A 25126-nucleotide genomic window follows, 5' to 3' on the forward strand; every position below is an offset into this window, starting at 1 on the left:
GCACCGCTACTGCTTTAGAACCCTTTACACTTTGAATACACTACAATTTGCATTTCCTGCTGTGCTGGAAAAAGCTGAGCGACAACAGGATATCAAATTAAAATAGCAGATCTGTACGGGCCTGACATTTGAAAGATAAACAGTTGATAGTAAGCATACTAAACAGTCATATTAGAACATAGCTTGTTTAGAGTGTTTTGTCGTAGTGTGTGAAGTATATGATACAAATCAATCATGTTTAAAGTTCCTGCTAGATGATGTGTTACTCTACGTAGATATTAGACTTCCAAGTTTCCGTTATCTTAAGTGGCATGCACCTCCTTTGTCTTTTCTGCTGTCTTTTCTTTCTCCAGCCTCGATAATAATTGATCCATGTTGATTGATTATTTGCAGGGCAAAGTAATATCTGTCAAGGGAGACACAGGTGAGAAGGTAAGGTCATGGTTTTGACAGTGAAACTCCTCTCGTCATAATAATAATAACAGTAACAGTGCATGGGCATCATCATATCCTAACCCTCTTCAACCAAAGATGTCTGTCTCATTGGATCTATCACACAAAGACAGAATTACATCTCCTAAAGTACAGTAGCACTGTAGAAAAACAATATGATTTTCTTCCATACCACACCATTTTTGGGGATTAGGAAAATGGCCGTACATGTCATAGTGAGAATTACAAGCACAGGACAAACACAGAAACATTTCAGTTGAATGCATTCAATTGTACAACTGACTAGGTATCCCCCTTTCCCTTTCCCTTTCCCATGCAGACGCACACCTGCTCCGTTAGAAACACACCATTTGGTTCTGTTAAACACACACACATACTGGCTTTGCCCAGTTCAGACTACACTAAATCTGGGTTCAAATAGGATTTTACTTTTTTAATAGTTTTGTTTGCTGGAATGAGTTTGCCTGGTAGATAGTTCCAAAACCACACCAATCTGGCACTCCAGCCAGGGAAGGGAAAGGGGTACCTAATCAGTTGTACAACTGAAGGCATTCAACCAAAATGTGTCTTCCGCATTTTACCCATCCTCTCTGAATCAGAGAGGCTCAATCAAGCACTCAAAGTATTTGAAAAGCGTTAAATACTATCTGAACCCAGGTCTAGTGCTGACAGCTGCACCTGTAGTGAGTGTGCTGTCATTTCAAAATGCACGCGATATGTAGGCAGTGTAACTTCCTGCCTTGATATCCACTGTGTTAGGACTCAACATCAACAGTCTCAATGCCATGGACTCACTCCAGCCATGTTGACTCACAACACAAGCAGCCACCCTTAGCTAAAAAAAGATGCATGCCTGAATCCTGGCAATTTATTTAATTGCTGACATGATGTGGTGGTGGAATTTCCAGAGCTAGTTGGAGAAGAAGTGGAACACGCACCTAATGTCTGAGGAGTTTACTGTTTGAAGTGCATTTCTGCTTCTATACTATCTATTTATCTGTCGCTGTCTGCAAAACCCTTAGAAATAGAATGACTARTCTATTTCATTCTACTTCTGGAAAATCCATGTTTCTACTATAGGGTTTTTACAATTCTGTTTGTGTCAACTTTACAAACAGAATGCAAAACTTGACGTTAATTAGTACACCCACAGGTGTGGTCAGAATGGACATGCTGGCACATTGACTTGTAAGTGGTAAAAGTGAATTCATCATGCTCTGCTTGCTACTGTAGTAAATACATCCTCAACAGTCTAGACTAGACGATCGTACAAACGTATTTTGTGTATAATGTTCTTTCATTATAGGCTGCCATTGGTTGTATGATGATTTCTGTTGCAATGCTGCTCTCTTTTGATGAAGACGAGACGTGCGTCAAAGTGATACGAGCTCTGAGAGTAATGAAAGGGGAACATTTTGACTTCTAAAGAAAGTGATTTATGAAGTGAAGTCACAGTGAAGTCTTTCTGGTGGTCGAAGGCTTAGTGGCACTATGCAATTAAACACTCCCACTTTTCTCTTCTAAGACTCTAAATGCTTTGGAGGGATTCCTTGGCACAAAGAATGACATCAGAGCACAAACCAAAACTACAATGTTAAAAGGCTACAAAAACGTTCTAAGCCATTGTTCCTTGAGTTTGAGGTTGGGTAGGCTGTGTGTGAGTAAGGTTGAGTTAGGGTTGAGTTTGGCTGTGTGTATGAACTGACCTCTGCGTTTAGAACACTGTGGGTCTTCGAGAAGCGGACCGGACCGCTGTTATAGTTTGGCCCCCAACACCATTGTTCAAAAGTTGTGTACTAACTGTTCGTCCTTGCTTGGTTATGTACAGTGTGTGTATTCTGTTTTGTCCCAAAAGCAGTTTTTATGTTTTTTTGTTGTGTACTACATGTTCTAACAGTAATCTACTAATCCCTGTTCAGGAAGTGAACCCCACCATATTGTCTCACAACACGTCGCCGCTGTCTGCATCTGTTACGCCATTACGCCTAGGCATCAGCGGTGTCCAGCCACCCTAACCTCCTCTCCTCTCTCTACAGGGTGATCCCGGGAGACGGGGGACGTCCGGCGATGAAGGATCCAAAGGGGAGAAGGTGAGTTGATCCTTAAGAGTTTTGCTTTTATAATGATGCTTTTCCACTGTTCTGTACTTCTCAGGACATGTCTGTCACAGAGGTGATTCATTAAATGGTGAGGCTTGACGTACTGCATCTGTTGCCGCTGCTTGCAAGTAGATTCTACATTAGGACATGTACAATAGACAGGAATGATATACTTTGTAGATGATTGTGCWTTAAAACCACTTCCAGGGAACCAGTGGAGCGGCAGGTTTTGCTGGGAAAGATGGATCTAATGGAGAAAGAGTATGAGACAACCATCTTACACTAATATTCTCTTACTGTAATTATAATGTAAACCTTTCTGATTAACTTCTGGATCTTTCTGCTTTATTGTAACAGGGTGAATCAGGGCTGGCAGGCGATCAGGGATTACTTGGACCTCTGGGACCAAAGGTGGGTGAACATTCTATTTCTCCTTGTTGATTCCATGTTGGCCTTGGAGAGTATACAATAGCCAATGTACTTTCATAACTACATGCAATATGCTCTTTGCAAACCCTTTTCTTGTGGTTGACACTGTGTTGGAGGATTTATGGCAGGTTAAGTGAAAGCTTAAAGAATGTAGGCAGCAGAGTTTATATTCGTTTTTTCTACTCTGATATCAAAGACAGCCTTGTTCTTTGTGTTCTGTGTCTTGGTGGGCGTTTAGACATTTGATGGACAATTACCTCTCTGCTTGCTATTGATTTCCTGTGACTTGGCTGGCTGTCTTCTGCTGACTTCTCTTGTGTGAGACAGCTGGAGAGGGAGGGAGGGGTAAGAGGGGGAGAGAGAGCAAGAAGGAAAGTGGGGAAGAGAGAGAGGAAAGAGAGAGAAGGGAAAAAGGGAGAGAGCGGTTAGGTTTTGCCAATGTGCTGTGTGACCATTCAGTCCCAGACTCCCAGCTAAAGAGAAAGTCTCCCTGTTGACAGAACTATGGAAAGTTTCAATTGTGTAAGTTCATGTTTTTTTAGACTATACACCAGGGAAATGAGTCAAAAGCCTGAACATAGCATGTCCTTGTAACTGTGAATTCCATGTTAATACGGATACTTTCGTATTGTGGTGAGTTTAATCACTACCTAATACCTACTGTAGCTAAGACCATTGCTCRTCAGGGAGCCTAGCGTAGGCCATCGGTGGCTTTCCATTGCACTCTGACACTCCCACACTTGGCACAGTCAGAACAAAGGTCAGGGGTCAGGGTCCCCCTAGAGGGTCACAATGCTAACAGGTGTTGTTGCTGTTCTGGTTGCTTGTTTGCCTCTACAGAATCCATATACTGTACCTCCCAAGTTAACTTGTCAAGTTAGACACAGCAAAATGGGCTTTTTCCCCTCTACCCCTTTTAATCTCTTACCCCTCATATGACCTAATATGTAATATTACTGCTCAACTTGAAATTATTGGGAAATAACATTGCATCAGTAGTACCATATCTGTAGGTTACTGGTCTTTACTCAGCATCTGTTATCCATCAATATAATGTCTGGTCATTTTGTTCCTACAGGGAATTCAAGGAGACTCAGGACTTCCTGGTTCATCTGGACCCAAAGGTGTCGGTGTGAGTAGAAGCAACAATGAAAATATGTCATACATAAGCCAAGTAAATAGTTTCAGACAAACCTATGTTTTCTAAAAGTATCTTTGGATGTTACTGTATGTCTGTGTTGTACTATGTTAGGGTGAAAAAGGTTTGAAAGGAGATAAAGGATCAGCAGGATTAAGGGTAAGTATTGTTACATGTCCTATATTTGATTCAAATGATCGTCAAGTATCATAGGTCATCACAAGCATGACTGGTTAAAGAAATCAAATATAACTGCATGTACAGAGTTGAGAATAGAAAGCTCCACCAGGTTTGGTTAACTCTAAAAATAGCAGCGACTGACACACTTAGCTGACACACTTGTGCAGGTGTGGGTATACCAATTCCCTGCGGGGATACAAATTGAAATAAAGGTAATAGAATTTTAAACAATTGACAGATTTGTCCTATTTAAGGGTTAAGTCCGTAGTTTATGAGAAGGAATATAGACCTCAATCCCAGAGGGGAGTAATGGTTCAGACAGATGTGGACTGGCTTCCTTGATGCACTCTCCACATTTCCTGTCCTGGGCCCAAGGGGGCYGATCCTAATAATACTAGCTAGGGGCTAGCTACCTACAGTACTGTGTGTCAATGCCTCAGTTTCCTCTAAACTTTAAGGACTTCCTGAAATATAGACTTTCACTGCTGCTGATGGCCATTGACTAGGACAGAACACACTAGTCAATCAGTCAGAGTGATTGTAATGCGATATGATTATAATGATTATACTGAAGTAGCACCCAAGATTGTGTAGCCTATATGATTCCTGGCCTATTGGGCTTCACACAGTATGTCAAGTGGGTCGTTGAGGACTATGGTTGTTATCAGGCTTTTGAGATACAGATTGTCCTCTGCGTTGGGTGATGATGTGAAATGATAGGACTTAGATGTGCTGGTAAGTGTCATAGAGATCGACCGGGGTTCAAGGAGAAGGGTTTAAGATGTACGCTCACAGCAAGAGTAGAAGATTATTTACATGGTGGGTTGGGTGAAATGAACTGACAGCCGAGGCGAAAACGGTAACACCTACATAAAGACTTCATAACACACTCATAACCCATGTATACCACATCCATTGGTCGTTGACGTACGTCTCTGAGGTTGCGAAACAGAACATCTTTGCATGTCCTTCATAGTCCAGGCTGTCAACACATAAAGTGAAGAATCATTAACCCTGTACAGTACTGTACATACCACATGGGTCTTCTCCACCAACCTCCACCGACCCTGACAGAAAGCCATGGAGAAGGTTTGAGAACAGAACAGTCTGGAGAAGCATTTACTTCTCTGGAGGTGACAGAGGAAGTGGTGGTTCAGAACAGGAAGTGGTGGTTAGGAGAGTCATCTCYGGGTCAGATAGGGGTCAGGGGTATCCTTGTTGTTGGCAGATAGAACAGTCACAAAGCCTGACAGACATGCGAGACATGTGTGTGATGTTTTCAGCACTAGCTACCTGCTGGAAAAAGTGTTGAAACAACAAGGTCTTAGATAGAATGCAGTACAGCTGGGAAGATGTGGSAAGGTTATTGTTAGTCATAGCAGGTTACTTTAGAATCTCATCTCTTATGTACCAAGAAGGCCATTTCTATTCAACATTGAACACGGTTCCTTCTTCCTCACAGGGTGACAAAGGTATTGACGGATTCCCTGGAAAACCTGGTGTTCCTGGAAAAGATGTGAGTTGTCATTTTCTGTTTTGCAGGTGCATACCGACGTTTAAAGAAGAGAAAGACCTGAATATTTCTTTCACTGGTAATAACTGCTCATTTCAGAATGGTGTTTTGTTTTGATTTACTGTCTAGGGTTTGGGAGGTCTGACTGGCGCACCTGGAGCCGCTGGAGTGAAAGGGGAAAAGGTATGGTCTTCTCTCTATCAAACACTGTAATACAACACATGATCATGAACAATACAGTATGTGAATCGGGACAAAACTTTCCTCAAAGAACACTCAAGAAAACACATGAAACAAGAGTTGATATGCTATGCATCATTTTAGGATTGATAGGCTGAAGGTCTTATCCAGAGAGACTCACAATCAGTGCATTAGCTGGTAAAACATTCACATAATATCCCGATCAGTGCATTAGCTGGTAAAACATTCACATAATATCCCGATCAGTGCATTAGCTTGGTAAAACATTCACATAATATCACGATCAGTGCATTAGCTGGTAAAACATTCACATAAATCCGATCAGTGCATTAGCTGGTAAAACATTCACATAATATCACGATCATGCATTAGCTGGTAAAACATTCACATAATTTCCCGATCAGTTGCATTAGCTGGTAAAACATTCACATAATGTTTAAAAAAACAAAAGAGGTATCTCAAAATCTTTCGCCAGACTGAACTCCTAAGTTAGTCTGTGTTTTCCAGACGAACCTCTGTTTTCCAACCTCTTTTCCCATCATCCCCCTCTTTTACCATCAAAGGTGGCCCATTAATCTGTCTGATATGATAACACATTAATATTGTCTGTCTATAATTACACACACACACCTCAAGCARTGTATGAAAAGTTAAACTTCGCATAACACTACATACCAGAAACTACTATTGCTCTTGTCATTGAAATTAATGTATATTTGCCATCTGAAATATTACCCCATAAACCACACAAATGATTTAAAGAGACAACTTTTCAAAACGTTTTTTTAATTCCTGTCTGGTTTCACTGTCTTGCAGGGAGAGATGGGCCCTGCTGGAATGCCTGGGGATATGGTAAGTATTTGAACGTCGTGTACTGTATACTCCACTAGCATGGATGCCAATGCCAACCTGATACAACGTAGAGTGATTGTAAAAACACATACTGAAAATGTTTTTTAAACCACACAGGTTCAAAGCGAGGGCTTGAAAGGAGTGGATGTGAGTACATGGATATAGTCATTTTCTCTTCATATTTTTCTGTTCAGTATTTTGTGCATGGGTCTGTATCTTTAACACTATCAACTGCATTACTAAGTCTCCATCTGTTGCCATAGAATAACAGTGTGTCATGTAAGGTCATGCAGGAAAGTACACTAGATTGCACAGAGGTTGAGTTACTACACAGTAATGGCTGCAGTAACATGGACAGTATAATGCTCCTGTGACGTACAGTATATTGTTATTAAGTGATGTCTGTCTCTCATGGACTCTGACTCTGTTACGTCTTTCTGTCTGTTCTGTGTTCCAGGGACCTCCAGGACCTCGTGGCCCTCCAGGGCCTGACGGCCCCCCAGGACCCCCTGTAAGGAACCACAATTTATTACTTCCTCTGTAGACCCCACCTTGATCTTTATCCCAATTACGTTATCTGTATAGATAACAGACGAATGCAAAAAGGCCCACTTGCTCTATAGCTTTACGAGTCAAAGCTGAGGTAGAAAAATGACAAGTGCTTTTTTCCCCCAGGGTGCACCTGGTCAACTTGGTTTACCTGGCGAACCTGGAGAGTTTGGCCAAAGGGTAAGAGTTTAACGTTTGTTATAGGATTTACATGCCTTTGATTACAGTTATACTYTAGGCCTACATCTGACCTCACTGGTACTTTCGTCATAAGACGTTTAGGCGTGGCACAAACAGGTTTCCTCCCATATTCTCAAAACCATAAAGCTAACTTTCTCAACATGGTACTCAAAAGTAAAATATGTTTCTCTCGGTATCAAAGCACTGTAGTCATAGTGACTGCATGTTGACAGTACACAGTAATCTGGATTACAGCAGTACACAGCTGTTGGACTGCTGTTGGAATCGTCCCTTTGTTTTTCTACAGGGGKAGAAGTCAACTGTCTCACAGAAACAGGGATGGTGTAAAAGGTTTATGAACCTTTTATATCCTAACAATAAATACACGGATATTCTATTCTAGGCAAGAAAATGGCTATGATAACATTACACCGTCATTGTCTGTATTGCCATTGTCGATGTGGTCTTTTTTGCACATATCTCTGGATGCATTTAATGGGTTCATGAGCAMCTTAACGGCTGGCTACTCTCTTGCCTCCTGTTGTGGTGGAACCACGTATATACTCCTGTACCTTCAATATGTCAAACCTTTCAACACTCACATTCCCCTATACTGTACACTGTATGTACATTCTAGTCTTTCAGCAGACTTATTCAGAGCGACTTACAARGAGTAGTAGATCCACCGCTTCAGACCTGTCAACAGTCCTACCCCAGGAACACCACAAAACACTACAGAAGGCTGTAACAGAGACAGGAAGCCTTGCTCTSACAGTAGTGACTACCCAGCAAGCCGGGAAGATTCCCAGGATATTAGCTAACATTTCCATTAAGTTGTATTTAGGGTTTTATCTAACAATTCAATTTGTTTTATTGGCATGACATCACAATAACGTCCCAAAAACATWAWWWTAATGTTTTTGATTTWAAAAAGAAAATCCTCCAGAAAATGTTCAAATCTGTCAGTTTAAGCTAGAGATATCAGTTTTTTTTGCATGGTATGCGTCMCAATCCAATGCATCCGTCTATGTTGGACATCTGCATCTGCAGTGATAGGTGACAGAGATAGAGCGGTGTTTGTCAGACCATGAGACATCCCGAAAATTGGTCTTCTCTCAAAATTGTCTGTAGTGTCTGAATGGCCTACAAAAATAGTATGACCCCTCTGTGGAAAGATGAGACTCTCCGTTTTGCTCTACGACCCCCACAAGRGTCTTGGGTCTCGTCTGAAGTCGGTACAGCCGATCTGCCAACTTCTGTCCGTAGCGACCGAACAGTTTGGGGTACACACTAATATGACCCCTCTGTTGTTGTTTTTTCGCACTAGGATGCTCACAGGCCTCACAAGACTTGTCTGAAGGTCCCCGGTACCAGTTTAAAAACATTATGGAAGTATATATGGACACTGAGCCAAAAATAAACGGTTAAATAAATGTAAAWATGAATTCTGGGGGGATACTTCAAGGGGTCTTAAAATTCAAAATCCAATAGCTAAATGATCCTTGGTATGACCTTCTTAAAACAATTCCATATAACTTAGTAGAACCCGCCCAAGGTTCATATTAGGTTTCCAGGTAATGTAATAACAAAATGGGTTCTGGGAATGGACCGTTTTTGTGTTATTAGAACGTTTTGGGAATGTTCATAGAATTAATTTTGGTTTGCTGGGTAATCTGACTGAGCCAGACCTCCTGGAGCGAGCAGTAGGATGTAACATCAGCTGGAGTTTAGATAGCACACAGTTGATGGAATGAGATGTTTTCTAACTATGACAAAAGGGMCTCTATCTGTCACTGTATTGTGTTGAGGAGTACCTTTGTCATTGCAATACATTTAGAAAATGATATGTCTCTTATGGATGTGGAGATGTCACTGTATTTGGCACAGTATGGAGAAGGCATCACCCTATCTCTGTAGTATTGACATGTTTTGTCATTTAGCAGACACTCTTATCCAGAGCGACTTACAGGAGCAATTAGGGTTAAGTGCCTTGCTCAAGGGCACATCGTCCGATTTTTCACTAGTCGGCTCGGGGAGTGGTACCAGCGYCCTTTCATTTACTGGCCCAACGCTCTTAACTGSTAGGCTACCTACCTGCTGTTTCCTCCTTGTATCTGCTATCTCTACTGGAGCTCTTAGTCTAGCCTGTTAACTGTGGGGTATTCAGAGCGGACCCCATGGCCTAGTCCTCTCTGTTCTGTTCAACACTACAGTTAGTTACAGCTTGATCTATTTTCTCCGGTTACCTTTTTGGCTGTTCTGCTGTGGCTTGTAGCACTTAACTGTACCTCAGTGTTGTTGTTACTGCTGCTGTGAACTCTGCTGCGGTGTGATGTGGGATGGTCTGAGTGTGTGTGTGTGTGTGTGTGTAGGTGTATTGAGGATGTGAAGTCACTGAGGGGATGTCTGCTGTGATAATGGGGCTGTCATGGCCGACACGGTTCTCCTGGTTCCTCAAACACACCACAGCCATCATCAGTCAACTGTTTCCCTGACAAGCTTCAAAGAATTGTCCACCCCCCATCCTTTACATATGTCAGTCACAGCACTAAGGCCGTCTCAGGTTAACCATGACGCTGTAGCTTAAACAGTCCTGCAGAGGGCAGTATATCACAGTTCAGAGAATGAGAGAGAGTTGAATACAGGAGTTGCTAGAGCAACAAAGGTTTTAAAGGGTTGATTGTACTAAGTGAATAAACATGTTTTCCTGCACAGGTTTATTTTCTCCCATTGTGACATGTGTTGATGTATGATGGTTGATTTTTTGTCTATCTTTTTCAGGGCAAGAAAGGTGAAAGTGGATTACCTGGTGTTGATGGGCTACCCGGACCTCCTGTAAGAATACTATTTTATGTCTATGTGCTATATATTGCAGGTACTCTTTATTGTGTCCTACAGTATCAGATCATTTACAGATATATTCCATGACAAAACAATCTGTTGGAACATGAAGGCTATGTGTAATGGTATGACTCGCTGCTTCATAAGATCTCTTTTTGATATTATGAATGGAGTATGTGTCAGTTATCAGCACAGCTGTTATATCAGGCTCTGGCTCATTGAAAAACATTTTCTTCTTGATGTTAACTACTCACCAGGGACCACATACCTGACATTACTGCTCTCTCAACACTAGCTTCAGTAAACACTTCCACTGGAGGGAAAATATGCTCTGCCACTTCGGGAACTCACCATATGACATCAATTCATTTAGATTCCATATCGCTCTTAAAAGCAATAATTAGCGCCTTAGGGCCTGGACTTTTTCCTGACCGTGTGACTAGCCTTCCAGGAATAACTCTTGATATTTCCACAGCTTGGAGCTATGACTGAATATCAGGCCAACCTAGAATGTCTTGCCTGTTGGACTGAGGTTGATGACAGTCTTTATTGATGATGCCGTCTCTCTTTATAGGGTCCCCAGGGGCCTCCTGGAGGGCAAGGAAACCCTGGACAAACTGGACCTCCTGTGAGTTCTGTGCACCAACAATCCTTTACATTGAAGGCTGTACAGTGCAGATGTACTGTCAGCTGTCATTCCAAAAGCTCATAGAGGAKATGAAATAATAGAAAGCTKAAAMATATGTATATTCTTTGCTCAGGGTCTACCTGGTGAGATTGGATTTTCAGGGAAACCAGGAGAGCCTGGCAAAGCTGTAAGTTTACTCTATTTTGTTTCACATTTACATGTTACATGTTTGACATGTTATATGATTCACTGATGTACCATWGAGTTGTCAAAGTACTCATGTCCCAGACGTATCCCTATATAATATTTATTGTTGAAAGGGTRTACCTGGAAACGATGGGCTGGARGGAGTTCCAGGAAATGACGGAGACAAGGTCAGTGTAGTAGTAATAGTGATTCATGTTTCCTAACCAACTGAATGTTTCAGGTTTTTATTCCTTACTAACAGTAAGGAAACATCTAATAACATGTAGCATTTCAAAGGCATGGAGGACAGTGTGCCAGCGTGTTATCCCTACTGACACGCTTATGTTCTCAGATTGTTGTCACATGGTAATGCCATGACCAACCTTCTTTCACAACCTATTTGCAACGTTMTGACAACGTAATGTGTTAGTTGGGATAATATCTGATASAATACCATAAATGTATAAAGCTGTGATTTTCATTKATCTCCYTAGGGGCCTAGAGGAGAGTCTGGATTGGATGGCTTCCCTGGTAAACCTGGTCCTAAGGTACAGTGATACTACTCTTTGTCTGTGTCCAAAATGGCAACCTTCTTCCTAAATAGTGCACTTCATAAAGCTCTGGTCAAAAGTAGTGAACTGCATAGGAATTACAGTAGGGTGCCATTTTAGATGCAACCTATGTCTGGACACCCTYGCCATATCAATGGCTCGTCATAAAAGTGATGCAGCAGACTAAAGTGTATATGGAGTCTATAAAGGTGACTTTTAAAGTATCCATTTCACTTGAGCTGGAGGGATTGTTAAATAGGAAAAGGAGTAGCAAAACTAAATTAATGGCATTATSTTTCAACTCAGGGAGTTGGATAGAAACCTTCTGAGATATACCTGTGCATCAGTGGAGGCTCCTCAGAGGAGGAAGGGGAGGATCATCTTCCTCAGTGAATTTCATAAAAACAAAAATGGTAAAACATTAAAAAGTTATCCTTTTAAGATAAAACTATACTAAATATAATCACGTCTCCACATAATTGATTAAAACACACTGTTTTTCAATGAATGTCTACAGTAGCCTCAACAGCACTCTGTAGGGTAGCACCATGGTGTAACCAGAGGACAGCTAGCTTCCCTCCTCCTCTGTGTACATTGACTTCAATACAAAACCTCGGAGGCTCATGGTTCTCACACCCTTCCATAGATTTACACAATAATTATGACAACTTCCAGAGGATGTCTTCCAACCTATCAGAGCTCTTGCAGCATGAACTGACATGTTGTCCACCCAATCAAATGATCAGAGAATGAATCAAGTACTGAAAGCATAAACTACAGCTAGCTAGCACGGCAGTGCAAAACATGTGGTGAGTAGTTGACTCAAAGATAGAGAAAGACAATAGTTGAACAGTTTTGAACGAATTAATTTCTTCCAAAATGAAGGAAAGCAAGAGAGAAATATATATACTATAGTGAGAGTGTCTTTTTTTTAAACTCTCAGTTTCACTTAGCTAGCAAATGGAGCTAGCTAGTTTAGCCTACTGAAACACCCTGCTCAAAACCGCCCCCCCAAAAACCACCCTGCTCAAACAGAGGGATGCTATATTAGCTAGCTGGCTATGACTATCCAACAGAACACTGGAACTCAAGTCAAGCTAAGCGTTTGGTTTTGCAAGTGTATTGCCACCAGGCCCACCGGTGTAACTGCTTACTGACTGACTGTACACTGTAACGTTACTGCATGATTGTAGCGGGTTTACCTGCGCGTTAGTTCTATTAGCTATGCTGACTATGACAACGATGTAGGCTGTGTGTATAGGTTTGGCTTGGAACGTTTTTTTTATCTGGTCACATACATCTGATGTGTTGTGCATTGAAGTCCACAAGCAAAGGGAAGAGGTGAGAGGAGAGCGCATGGATGCGAAGACTACAACCGGCTGTGTGTTTACGCTTGATCAGGGGTGTATTCATTCTGCCGATTCTGTTGAAAAACGTTTCTTAAACGGAAGCAAACGGAACAAAACGGGGATAAACATACTTGCATTTGTCCAATAGAAACTCTCGTMTGCAACTGTTGGATAGKTAGATTTATCWGCTAGATGCAGMRAAGAGTGTGCAAGTGTCACTGTGTCACCTCAATTTTGTTTCTCGACTTGTGTTCACGTACGTCGTAAACTTTCATTCATAGGCTAGGCTGGAGCAACCTCATGATGGGTATAGGGAAAATTCGAGTATCATGTAGAAGCCTAAACGTATTACTGTTACATTGAACTGGGTGAATGCAATATGAATGACAGTCATCCAATATGCTGTAATGGAAATAAGGCCATGCTCATTAAAAAAAATCGTCCAACCTTATCTTAAACGGCACTGACTGCCACTGCTGTGCATTTATAGACTTAACATTTTATTATTGCATATGGCTCCTTACAGCTCCCCATTTGAATGCAAACGGCTATGATTGCAAGGTAGTTAATAGACAGTGCTACAGAAATGTCAAGCATGGTCTGAGGAATCGTAGGATCTCATGATGACTGAATGTGTCACTCCTATAGGGTGAAGAAGGACCACCGGGACCAAGAGGACCTGGAGGAGAGAGTGTAAGTCAATAATACATGGCTATCACCTTAAATCATTATACTCAACTCAAAGTGCCCCATCCCACATGCTCCTAATCTTTCTCTGTGTGTGTGTGTGTGTGTGTGTGTGTGTGTGTGTGTGTGTGTGTGTGTGTGTGTGTGTGTGTGTGTGTGTGTGTGTGTGTGTGTGTGTGTGTGTGTGTGTGTGTGTGTGTGTGTGTGTGTGTGTGTGTGTGTGTGTGTGTGTACAGGGACCAGTTGGTTTAACGGGACAATCAGGGGTCGTTGGACCAAAGAGAGAGAAGGAGGACAGGTGAGTTTGATCTCATAACCATCATTAAAGCCAATTCCTGCTTCAGCCCAACGGCAGCTCGCATCTAAATCTCCTTGTGTACTACGGTCTTGTTTATGTCTTGTGTTTTCTTTTTTAGGGTGACAGGGGACAAGATGGCTCTCTCGGGCCAAAGGGTGACAAAGGTGACAAGGTAAGACAGAGATATGAGACGATAGATCTGCAAAGACTCTCATGTAAACAGCTAGCTACTGTGTGTCACAACATCCTTTAAATGCCGTACGATCTCTTACCTTTACTGTTACTAGAATGTGTTATTGACAGTCAGTAACAATGAACAAGATTCTTGTTACACTGCGTTTTGTTTGAAGAGGGATTGGATAAGCATGCTTATTAGCATAAAAGCTATGTTAGCTGCATGAAAGATAATTCCTGCTTGTACCAGAGGGTGTATTAGTCACAGAGACTTCCTCTCCACTTTGTGTCACTAACTACCACCAGGGGACTAGTGTGTTGTAATGAGCTAATTAACATTCCCACACTGTGTGTGTGTGCGTGTTGCCTCAGGGTGACACAGGACCCAAGGGAACTCCAGGAATACCAGGAAATGTGAGTAAAGTCAAGGGATGTTGAATGGAGCAAAAGACCACATTAAGACACTGTAATAAACCTCATTGAAGGACACAACGTATTGGAGTAAATTTGAACTGTGAAAATTGACTTATCTGTTATCCGAATAATATTTGTGTCATGCATATATGATTTTTTTTTTTTTTAAATGATCCATGTACAACTAAGCAAACAAAAAACTTATTGGAAAAGTGCATTGTAATCTGAGTATGCTTGTTGGATAACTTGTCTCTGATCTGTTGTGTTTTTCTCTCAGGTGGCCAATGTTATCCCTGAGCCTGGTGAGCCTGTAAGTACTGTAGAAACCAACAAGATCTCACTGTCTTACTTCAACTTATTCAGTATTCAACTTTTGTCCAGGGGCGGTTAAACCAGAAAATAAAACATTTAAACCAGTGTCTAGCACTGGGATTGAACCCGCGATCCTTAGGGGCTGGAGCGCGCGAWTTCAGGCCGCTAGCCTACTAGATGTAATAGGCTCTCACGTAGKCCCCAGTGGACTGTATTGAAGGCATTTCCTGACATCCTGGGGACCTGGAAAAAKGTTGAATACTGAAGTCGATCTGGTGTGACCTGGCTGGTAGAAACTGCTCTGTTTGAGAAATGTTCTTCATGCCTAATGCATGTATAGGCATTTTTTATGTAGTGTTTAGTTGATGCAAAATAACAGAGTGTGGCCAGTCCTAGAAACTGTACACAACACGTATTACTATWCAGCTAGATTTCCCAACATGGACATGCGTTCATCCTTTTTCTTTCTCRATAGGGAAATCCTGGAGCAAGAGGAGAAAKGGGAGAGCAGGGGAATCCAGGAGAGATGGTGAGTTATTCAGAATAAAATGAGCCTTTTACCAAGGGAGTAACATTAGGCTGCATTTTGGGAAAATCAGCCATGCTCCAAACTCTCCACTAGATGTCAGTAGAGATGTGAATCGATTAAAGTGCCCCCTTTATTTGGTAGAGTCAAATGGACATCAACCATGCTGCACTTCCAGTGCTCTCTCAATGTGTACTAAAATAGTGACAGCACTCCACCACTAGGGTGAGCACTGTGTGTTTGGCTTTTAAAGGAATCATCTGGCATTGCAAAAGAGCAAAATACGGTATAATTTGTTTGATGTTGAACATAATTCTGGGGATGTTACTAACCTGTTTGTTGTCTGAAGGGTCAACGAGGACTGCCTGGTGAACCAGGTTTTAAAGGACTGGCTGGACCACAGGTAAGGAGTTTAATCAATCAGTCAATCAAATGTTATTTATAATTGGACACTCACCTATTCACAACCCATGTAGTAACAATAACATAAGTTGGGCACTATAAAATCCATTTAATTTTGGCCTAATTCTGTTTTGTTAGAAAAACAACAACAATGTATGTTCTAAGTCCAATACAATGCTTAAACCACACCAGGAGACAATTTGTTAGGTCTGGGAAACATTGTAGCCTAGTTACCCTTTATTTCAAGTGGGTACCTAGCAAGAGGCTCTTGTTTAGCGGTGGTTTTGCACAAGTGATGGTAGACTTTGCAAAATAAATAACCTGAATTGATGAAATAATCATGATATCTGTCTGCCAGGTAAGCATAGGATACTTTGTAGTTAACATTTAGCTGAGAAGACGGTTTTCCTTAGCCTCCTCGGTAACGGCTAGACAAAGTGGTAGAGAGGGGCATTCTCATGCCGTTGGGTCTTCACAAAGTTGCAGGAACTACGTATCACTGATGCATTCTATTCATGTCTTATGATAAACCTGGACAAATTAAATACTTTTCAATACATTTAGTTCATTCCCTGCTAAGCTCAATAATAAAAAATATATTGTTGAAATCTGTTTTAATGTCTGGATTCCGTGATTCCGTCGGCGTTCTCTGCACCGTATATTTTATAGGACACTACATAAGGTGTCATCTATTGGAAAATGGAAAATCAAACTTCGACATAATTTGACATACAATAGTGAATGATTTCAGCATCCTTCATATCCTTAAATGACTGGCAAGTTTGTTTGTTATCCCCTTCAATTCAGGGCCCTAAAGGAGACATCGGCCCTAAAGGAGAGACTGGGAGACAAGGAGACCCTGTAAGTTTTGGGTCCTTAAGGCTGTATATTTGYTAATACTTTTACATATAGACAGTTGTGAATGAAGCCTTGTTTCTCTTCCAGGGTCCTCCAGGATTGCAGGGTACGCAGGGCACCCGTGGACTGCCTGGCAATGTGGTAGGTTCATTTTGTGGAAATGACAACCCAAAAACATTTTAAACYTATGGAATTTGTATGTTGGTGTTCGAGGACATCCCTAATGCTTTAAACGAACCTTTAACCTAACGTGTMCCCTGAACTTCTCTCTCTGTCTATGACATAGGGCATCCCTGGAACCCTTGGACCTCCTGGAATAGCTGGACAGAGAGGAGAGAGGGTCAGTAATCTTATCACTGCTATATGCATCAAAGGCACATGTGATCTCAAATGTGTTTGTAATAGGGACATCAAATTGTATCTCATGTGTTCTAGGAATATCATATTGTATCTCATGTGTTCTAGGAATATCATATTGTAACTCATGTGTTCTAGGATATCATATTGTAAACTCATGTGTTCTAGGATATCAATATTATTAGTGTTTAGGATATCATATTGTAACTCATGTGTTCTAGGAAATATCATATTGTAACTCATGTGTTCTAGGAATATCATACTGTATTCTAATGTGTTCTAGGAATATCATATTTATCTCATGTATTCTAGGAATATCATATTGTAACTCAGGTGTTCTAGGGAATATCATATTGTAATCTCATTGTATTCTAGGAATATCATATGTATCTCATGTGTCTAGGAAATATCAATTGTATCTCATGTATTCTAGGAATATCATATTGTATCTCATGTGTCTAGGAATATCATATTGTATCTCATGTGTTCTAGGAATATCATATTGTATCTCATTGTATTCTAGGAATATCATATTGTATCTCATGTGTTTCTAGGAATATCATATTGTATCTCATGTATTCTAGAATATCATATTGTATCTCATGTGTTCTAGGAATATCATATTGTATCTCATGTGTTCTAGGAATATCATATTGTATCTCATGTGTTCTAGGAATATCATATTGTATCTCATGTATTCTAGGAATATCATATTGTAACTCAGGTGTTCTAGGAATATCATATTGTATCTCATGTGTTCTAGGAATATCATATTGTATCTCATGTATTCTAGGAATATCATATTGTATCTCATGTGTTCTAGGATATATATTGTATCTCATGTGTTCTAGGAATATCATATTGTATCTCATGTGTTCTAGGAATATCATATTGTATCTCATGTATTTCTAGGGAATATTCATATTGTAACTCAGTGTTTTCTAGGAATATCATATGTAATCTTCATGTGTTCTAGGAATATCATATTGTATCTCATGTATTCTAGGAATATCATATTGTATCTCATGTATTCTAGGAATATCATATTGTATCATGTGTTCTAGGAATATCATATTTGTATCTCATGTATTTCTAGGACATATCATATTGTATTCTCATGTGTTCTAGGAATATCATATTGTATCTCATGTTTTCTAGGAATATCATATTGTATCTCATGTATTCTAGGAATATCATATTGTATCTCATGTGTTCTAGGATATCATATTGTATCTCATGTATTCTAGGAATATCATATTGTATCTCATGTGTTCTAGGAATATCATATTGTATCTCATGTGTTCTAGGAATATCATATTGTATCTCATTGTTCTAGGAATATCATATTGTATCTCATGTATTCTAGGAATATCATATTGTATCTCATGTGTTCTAGGAATATCATATTGTATCTCATGTATTCTAGGAATATCATATTGTATCTCATGTGTTCTAGGAATTCATATTTGTATCTAGTTCTAGATATCATATTGTATCTCATGTGTTCTAGGGACATCATATTTATCTTCATGGTTCTAGGAATCATATTGTATCTCATGTGTTCTAGGAATATCATATTGTATCTCATGTGTTCTAGGGATATCATATGTATCTCATGTGTTCTAGGACATCATATTGATTCTCATGTGTTCTAGGGACATCATATTTATCTCATGTGTTCTCTAGGGACATCATATGAACTCATAACTCCTATATTCTAGGGACATCATATTGTAACTAATGTGTTCTAAGAACAACATATTGTAACTCATGTGTTCTAGGAATATCATATTGTATCTCATGTGTTCTAGGAACAACATATTGTAACTCATGTGTTCTAGGAATATCATATTGTAACTCATGTGTTTCTAGGAATATCATATTGTATCTCATTGTGTTCTAGGAATATCATATTGTATCTCATGTGTTCTAGGGACATCATATTTTAACTCGTAACTCCTATATTCTAGGACATCATATTTTAACTCGTAACTCCTATATTCTAGGGACATCATAATTTTAACTCGTAACTCCTATATTCTAGGGACATTCATAATTGGTTAACTCCATCGTGTTCTAGGAACAACATATTGTAACCCGTAACTCGTGTGTTCTAGGGACATCATATTTTAACTCGGGTTCTAGGGACATAATATTGGAACTCGTAACTCATGTGTTCTAGGGACCTTCTATTGTAACTTGTGCTGTATGAATGACTGTGCTATGGTTTCCAGGGAGAGTTGGGGAAGGAGGGTCGTGCTGGCCCCCCAGGCCCTCCTGGAGATGCAGGCATACAAGGACTCCCTGGCCTACCAGGGAAGGGCAAAGACGGACAGAACGTAAGGCGCAGAAACATCACTCTTCATAAGATGTTCAAACCTCGTTGTTACGGCTAGCAGTTTCTCCTGTCCGAGTCACCACTATAACCAAGATCAAGAGTTTAGCCTGGTCTGGTGGCACAGTGAGGGAAATCTCCTGACTGCAGAGTTAACACACATCTAACTTGACTCTAAGAAATATGAACCAGAGTTGGCACTTATCCAATCAGGCAATTAAAACCTCAGGCTCTGGAGTTTCAAATGGAAAGCCCTTCACATCCTGTACGGGTATTGGCTGCACATGTATATAAATCAACATGCATTTAAATACAACCATATTAAAATATGACTGGTTATGTTAGTACCGTACAACCCACATTATACAGTTATGCCAGTGATTTGACCTGGAACCTGTTTACTCATTTTCTACACCACAGGCATATGGTGATAGTGCTGAGAAAGCAAACAAACAGCACATAGCCAGTTTGTGCTTTTATCACATGAAACTAATGAAGGAACCCAGCAGTACGGTGTACAGGTGCTGGGTGTGTGTGGTTTATAACAGTTCCATTTTACTACTGTCAGCTGCTGGCCCATAACACATAACCCTAGCCTCAAAAGTATTGTACAGGGGATATAGGGGCACATAACCGTCATGCATACAGCAGTACATTACACTAGTTGACTATTTTCCACTATGTTAAAGTGGTTTCTGTTACCGTAGTCCAAGGAGGTGGAGGACCACATGTCCTGCTATAAGACTTTAAATGCTTAGTGTTTGATTTGACCAGCCAGTGGGCTCATAATAGTGTTATGTGTGATATTATATTACAGGGTGACCCTGGACAGCGGGGAATTGAAGGACCTCTCGGACAGAAGGTAACTCATTTTTAAGTTGTGTTGGGGGAGGAGGGGTAGGGAGAAACAGTGCTTTGAAGCCAGATTCTATCTGGTGACAAAGCAAAAAATGATTATTCTCTAGCATAGGAAGAAAATGATTAATTTTGGTTGCACTAAAGCAATTTTCTGTGACACAATGATTTAACAACAACTTTTTGAGGAGCAGGAGAGAGAATTCTGTTGATTCTGCCTCTGTTGTTGTTGTTAAACCATCCTCCCTGGTCACCTTTATGATTGCCACACTGAATACTGAAACTTCAGATTGGATTCTCTGTTAGAAATAAACACACGTGATGTATCTTGCCTGAGCAGCGAAGACCTGCAGAGATCAACAACCACTCTGCTCAGCACAGCAGAACTCTCTGAGCCAAACGTTACGATGTTACAGTAATGTCATTAGAAAGTATTGGCTATTGCATTAACAGGACACAGTGTACCCTAGATGGATGGTGAACAAGGTTCTGTTGGTGTCTTACTGGATGGTAACCAAGGTTCTGTCTGTTCCAGGGCCAACCCGGATCCCAGGGACTTCAGGGTGTTCCAGGGGACAGGGGCCCTCCAGGAGAAGGCAAAGTCGGACCCCCGGTAGAGACACACACACACATACACACACACGCAGGCACATTATTTTGAACATGTCTGAGAACATATGTGTCTTTTACAGGGACCTTCAGGGCCCAATGGTGCAGTTGGATCACCGGTAAAAAAACATTTTTTACATTTTGTCATAATTATGCTCAGCCTTAGTGTGACAAAGTGAAAATGTAAACTGAGTAATGTTCAAAGAAAAGTTCAACTGACTGCTGTTTGTTTCCTGGTTCAGGGCATGAGAGGTCTGTCAGGCGTCGCAGGTACACAGGGACCTGCAGGACACCATGGTTTACCAGGACGACCAGGAGAGAAGGGATCCCCAGGAGAGCCAGTAAGTTGACCAGTACAGTAAATGGGGTCGGAAACGTCCCAACAACACAGCAAACTGAGACCAAATATTGTACCTTCACTATACCGTACCTTTTTGTCACGGCACTGATGGCTCACCAATGGGGATGTACTCAAACGCATGATGTGATTATCAGTGTGAAGTGRATCAGTCCAATCAACCTTTGCATAATAATGGACGCAATCTCTTTCAGGGAGCAGCAGCAGACTTGTCAGATTTGAATCTGAAGGTAAGGAGGAGAACCCCATTACCATAGTACTGTTGCCTCTATCTTGTTAAATCAGCCTGACACGGACATATTCTTTCATCGCTAAGTGTTTCTCCTTGTCCTTCAGGACGTGTGTTCAGACTGCCCGGCCGGACCCCCGGGACAGCCTGGTCTCCCAGGGACACCAGGAGACAAGGGACCCGCTGGACCCCCAGGGAAGAACGGACAGGACGGGTACCAAGTAAGGACAAAGTCATAGTACCATGCTATTCCATCTGTTGTCTGATAAAGGTATCCCTTACTGGGAGATGCACATCCTGAATCATTATGAACCTTCCCATACCGCTTCTTCATGCTCGAAACACTGCAAAGGGGACTTTGTATAACTTCATAGAAGTAGTATTTCTCAGACAGCAGCCTAGGAGAAGAGCGAGGAGTCTCCTGTATCCATCACACTGTGTTTGACTGAAGTGTCGGTAAGCTAACAGCCTGGCTCTCAGCATCGTTAGGCTTCCTGTCCTCCGGGGGGGTGCAGTAAATGATCAGGACCTGGAGACAGGGCTACAGATGGCCTTTTTAGAGAGCCAGAGATGGYGAGAGGGKGAGAGAGGGAGAAAGAGGGGGGGAGAGACGAAAGACAAACAGACCAGAAAYAGAGATGTAGAGAGAGAGCCGTTAGTTGCCCAGAGACTGATGGTGTCTCTGTCATTATCATTACAGGGCCAAGCAGGCCCGACCGGACCCACTGGACCCCCAGGAGCCAACGGAGAGAAGGCAAGTCCTCCTCAACCACACCCGCTTATCAACCACACACATTCATCTTCCATAGAATATGAATTATCGAGTTGAAGACCTGAAAACATCCTGTGGTTTGTGTGTGTTATGTCACCTGCTGTATAACACAGTGGCCAGAGGTGATATGTATTAGTTGTTCTTCGTTCCACAGGGTGTGAAAGGGGATAGAGGACCCCAAGGAGGACCTGGAGACAAAGGTGAAACGGGTCACACCGGACCCCCTGGCCACCCCGGTGCTGCTGGCATCATGGGGAATCCTGTGAGTACCTGTACCTGCCTGGTGGTGCTAACAGAACCTACCATTATCCCATCATCTGTCAGCCTGCTCTTTTTGCTATTTAGTATTGCCAGTAGAATGAATGTTCTTTCTGACTCTTCCCTCTTCGTCTCTCTGTAGGGTAACGACGGTCAACCCGGCCCCATCGGRCCCCCAGGAGCCCCTGGAGAAAAGGTCAGGATGTTGTCAATGRGTTTTATTTCCAGACAGCATGTTACACTACATGTCATCAGTTTTCTACCGGCCTCGTCCCACTGGCTGGCCATATAGGTCAACTGGGATGAGTGTTGTGGCAGAGGACAWTAATCGTCATTGTGCTGTTGTTGATTTATCATGGTTGAAACTGTGGAACTGTCTTGTGTTTGTTTTGTCTCTGCAGGGCAAGGAGGGGATGAAGGGAATCCAGGGGCCACCAGGTCTACCAGGCTTAATGGTGAGAAACAATGTTGATCAAGTTTTGTGAAGGACTCGAAATGACCTGCTAAAGACTTCAAATAGTATTGGTGTGATAGTAACGATACCACTATAACCTCGCTTTCAATCTGTCCATGAAAACACACGTGTCATTTATAGAGTGGAATGTGAATAAACAGTTTGAAACCCAAGGCTAACAACAAAAAGGCTAAATGCTGAATAACCTTGTTCAACAGGGTCAAATGGGTAAAATTGGCAAAGATGGCCGACCAGGAGAACAAGGAGAACCTGTGAGTACACATGATATGGCCTGACTATATTCCCAGGATATTCTGTATGTTCTGTATATCCTGTTGGGGCTTGATCAGCCATAATGGTCCCTTTTTATACATGGCACAATATGTGTCCCCTTCATATTTACCTGCACATCATTCCCTTGGTGTGAAATCTAACTCTGTGTTGTAATTTCAGGGTAAACAAGGAGAGACAGGACCAGCAGGCCAACCAGGTCTCAGGGGAATGCCTGTAAGTAACTAGGTCCTGTGTGGCTCAGTTGGTAGAGCATGGCACATGCAACACCAAGGTTGTGAGTTCAATTCCCATMGGGGACCAGTAAGAACAAAATCACTCRGAATTAGAGCATCTGCTAAAATGTAAAAGTGAATGTAACTAAGTGAGGATTATTTAAGACTGTGGCTAATGGAGATATATTAAGAGAACATTGGTGGTGTATTCATGTTGATCATTCTTTCCACACAGGGCTTCAAGGGTCACAGAGGAGAGCCTGGACAACCAGGTTCAAAGGTCAGCCCATTTACTTCCATGTCACAATTCTCAACACATTGTTGGTGACTAGGAGGCTGTAATGTGGTGACTATGAACGTTAGGCATATGTCTTCCCTGGTCTGTCAAGATCAAATAATCTCATGCTCAAAATTGTGACACATGCCTACTCTCATTAAATGTCTCTCAGCTCTAGGCTACAATATCTGCCTCAATAGCGTGTCTCAATATAGTGTGACCAATAGCATGCCTCATTACTGTGACACAGTGCCAGGCTCACATCCCCTCTAGCCTGTTCTCTGACAGAGATGGACCGCTCATGATTGCAACTTCCTTATGCCATCGCTGCCCTAGTGCATCACCAATAACACGTCTCTTAAGAGAGGCTTTTGTTACATAGACTGCTGTCTACCGCCACGTTAACCTATGGATTTTATAGACCATATTGGATGTATAAAAGTGTCTCGCCTTGACCCCAGACTCGAAAGAGAGGCCAACTGTGAATGGATTGGTTGCGTTGATTAACATGTTTCTGTCTTCGACCAATCAGGGTGAAGATGGAAAGGAAGGACGTAACGGACCGGAGGGTAAACCTGGCCAAGACGTGAGTGAGAACACTAATATAACCAATCATAACTCTGCAGTTATCAGCATACAGGGAATGTCTTAATAATATATGCGTTGTGTTTGTTTGTTGAAGGGTAATACTGGACCACCTGGACCAGAAGGCCTGGCTGGCCGGAGAGGGGAGAATGTAAGTCACCTTTACGTTATACTGCCTTTATCTGCTGACACCAGATTCATCACGATGACAACCTAGCTAATAGAAAGTGACACTGTCTCTCTCTCTCTCTCTCTCTCTCTCTCCCTCCCACTTTTTCTCTCCCTCCCTCTACCTCTGTCTCTCTCTCTCTCCCTATTTTCCTCTCTCTCTCCCACCCTCCCTCKCTCTACCTCTGTCTCTCTCTCAAGGGTAAACCTGGTGAACCAGGACCTTCAGGAAAGCCAGGAGCCCCTGGTACTCCTGTGAGTGATCATTTATATACAGCAGTAACTGCTCTTAACATTGCAGACGTTGCTTCTGTGAAAACAGAAACATGCACATACAGTGAAATGCTGTTTGTATTTCGCGAACACAGCAGCTTCCCTCTACCATGTATCTGGTACTCCACAGCCAGCTAGATCAAGCCCCACCAAGCCCTTGTAAATATGAATATTAATCGCTTGCAGCTGTTTCATCTGCCACCGCAAGATCTTTTATGAGATTTACCTCCAAGCGTAGCAATGTTCACAAGAACTTCAGATAGCTAAACA

At 41.6% G+C, this 25126-nt stretch overlaps 1 protein-coding gene across 1 annotated transcript in view; it reads left to right on the top strand.

Annotated features, from left to right (window-relative positions):
* Positions 1–25126, top strand: part of LOC111954978 (collagen alpha-1(XXII) chain-like) — a 57256-nt gene that overhangs the window by 27718 nt on the left and 4412 nt on the right. Inside the window, 44 exon segments of the mRNA XM_023974967.3 lie at positions 394–432; positions 2490–2543; positions 2760–2813; positions 2910–2963; positions 4060–4113; positions 4234–4278; positions 5762–5815; positions 5942–5995; positions 6830–6865; positions 6983–7012; positions 7323–7376; positions 7541–7594; positions 10376–10429; positions 11010–11063; positions 11197–11250; positions 11384–11437; positions 11744–11797; positions 13798–13842; positions 14073–14138; positions 14253–14306; positions 14681–14722; positions 15000–15032; positions 15510–15563; positions 15910–15963; positions 16770–16823; positions 16908–16961; positions 17107–17160; positions 19412–19516; positions 20330–20374; positions 20903–20980; positions 21060–21095; positions 21219–21317; positions 21529–21564; positions 21671–21784; positions 22264–22317; positions 22490–22597; positions 22736–22789; positions 22995–23048; positions 23266–23319; positions 23501–23554; positions 23789–23833; positions 24363–24416; positions 24513–24566; positions 24785–24838. Coding sequence (XP_023830735.1) covers positions 394–432; positions 2490–2543; positions 2760–2813; positions 2910–2963; positions 4060–4113; positions 4234–4278; positions 5762–5815; positions 5942–5995; positions 6830–6865; positions 6983–7012; positions 7323–7376; positions 7541–7594; positions 10376–10429; positions 11010–11063; positions 11197–11250; positions 11384–11437; positions 11744–11797; positions 13798–13842; positions 14073–14138; positions 14253–14306; positions 14681–14722; positions 15000–15032; positions 15510–15563; positions 15910–15963; positions 16770–16823; positions 16908–16961; positions 17107–17160; positions 19412–19516; positions 20330–20374; positions 20903–20980; positions 21060–21095; positions 21219–21317; positions 21529–21564; positions 21671–21784; positions 22264–22317; positions 22490–22597; positions 22736–22789; positions 22995–23048; positions 23266–23319; positions 23501–23554; positions 23789–23833; positions 24363–24416; positions 24513–24566; positions 24785–24838 — 2460 coding nt within the window.

The sequence above is a fragment of the Salvelinus sp. IW2-2015 genome, linkage group LG30 (genome assembly GCF_002910315.2).
Source record: "Salvelinus sp. IW2-2015 linkage group LG30, ASM291031v2, whole genome shotgun sequence".
Lineage (NCBI taxonomy): Eukaryota > Metazoa > Chordata > Actinopteri > Salmoniformes > Salmonidae > Salvelinus > Salvelinus sp. IW2-2015.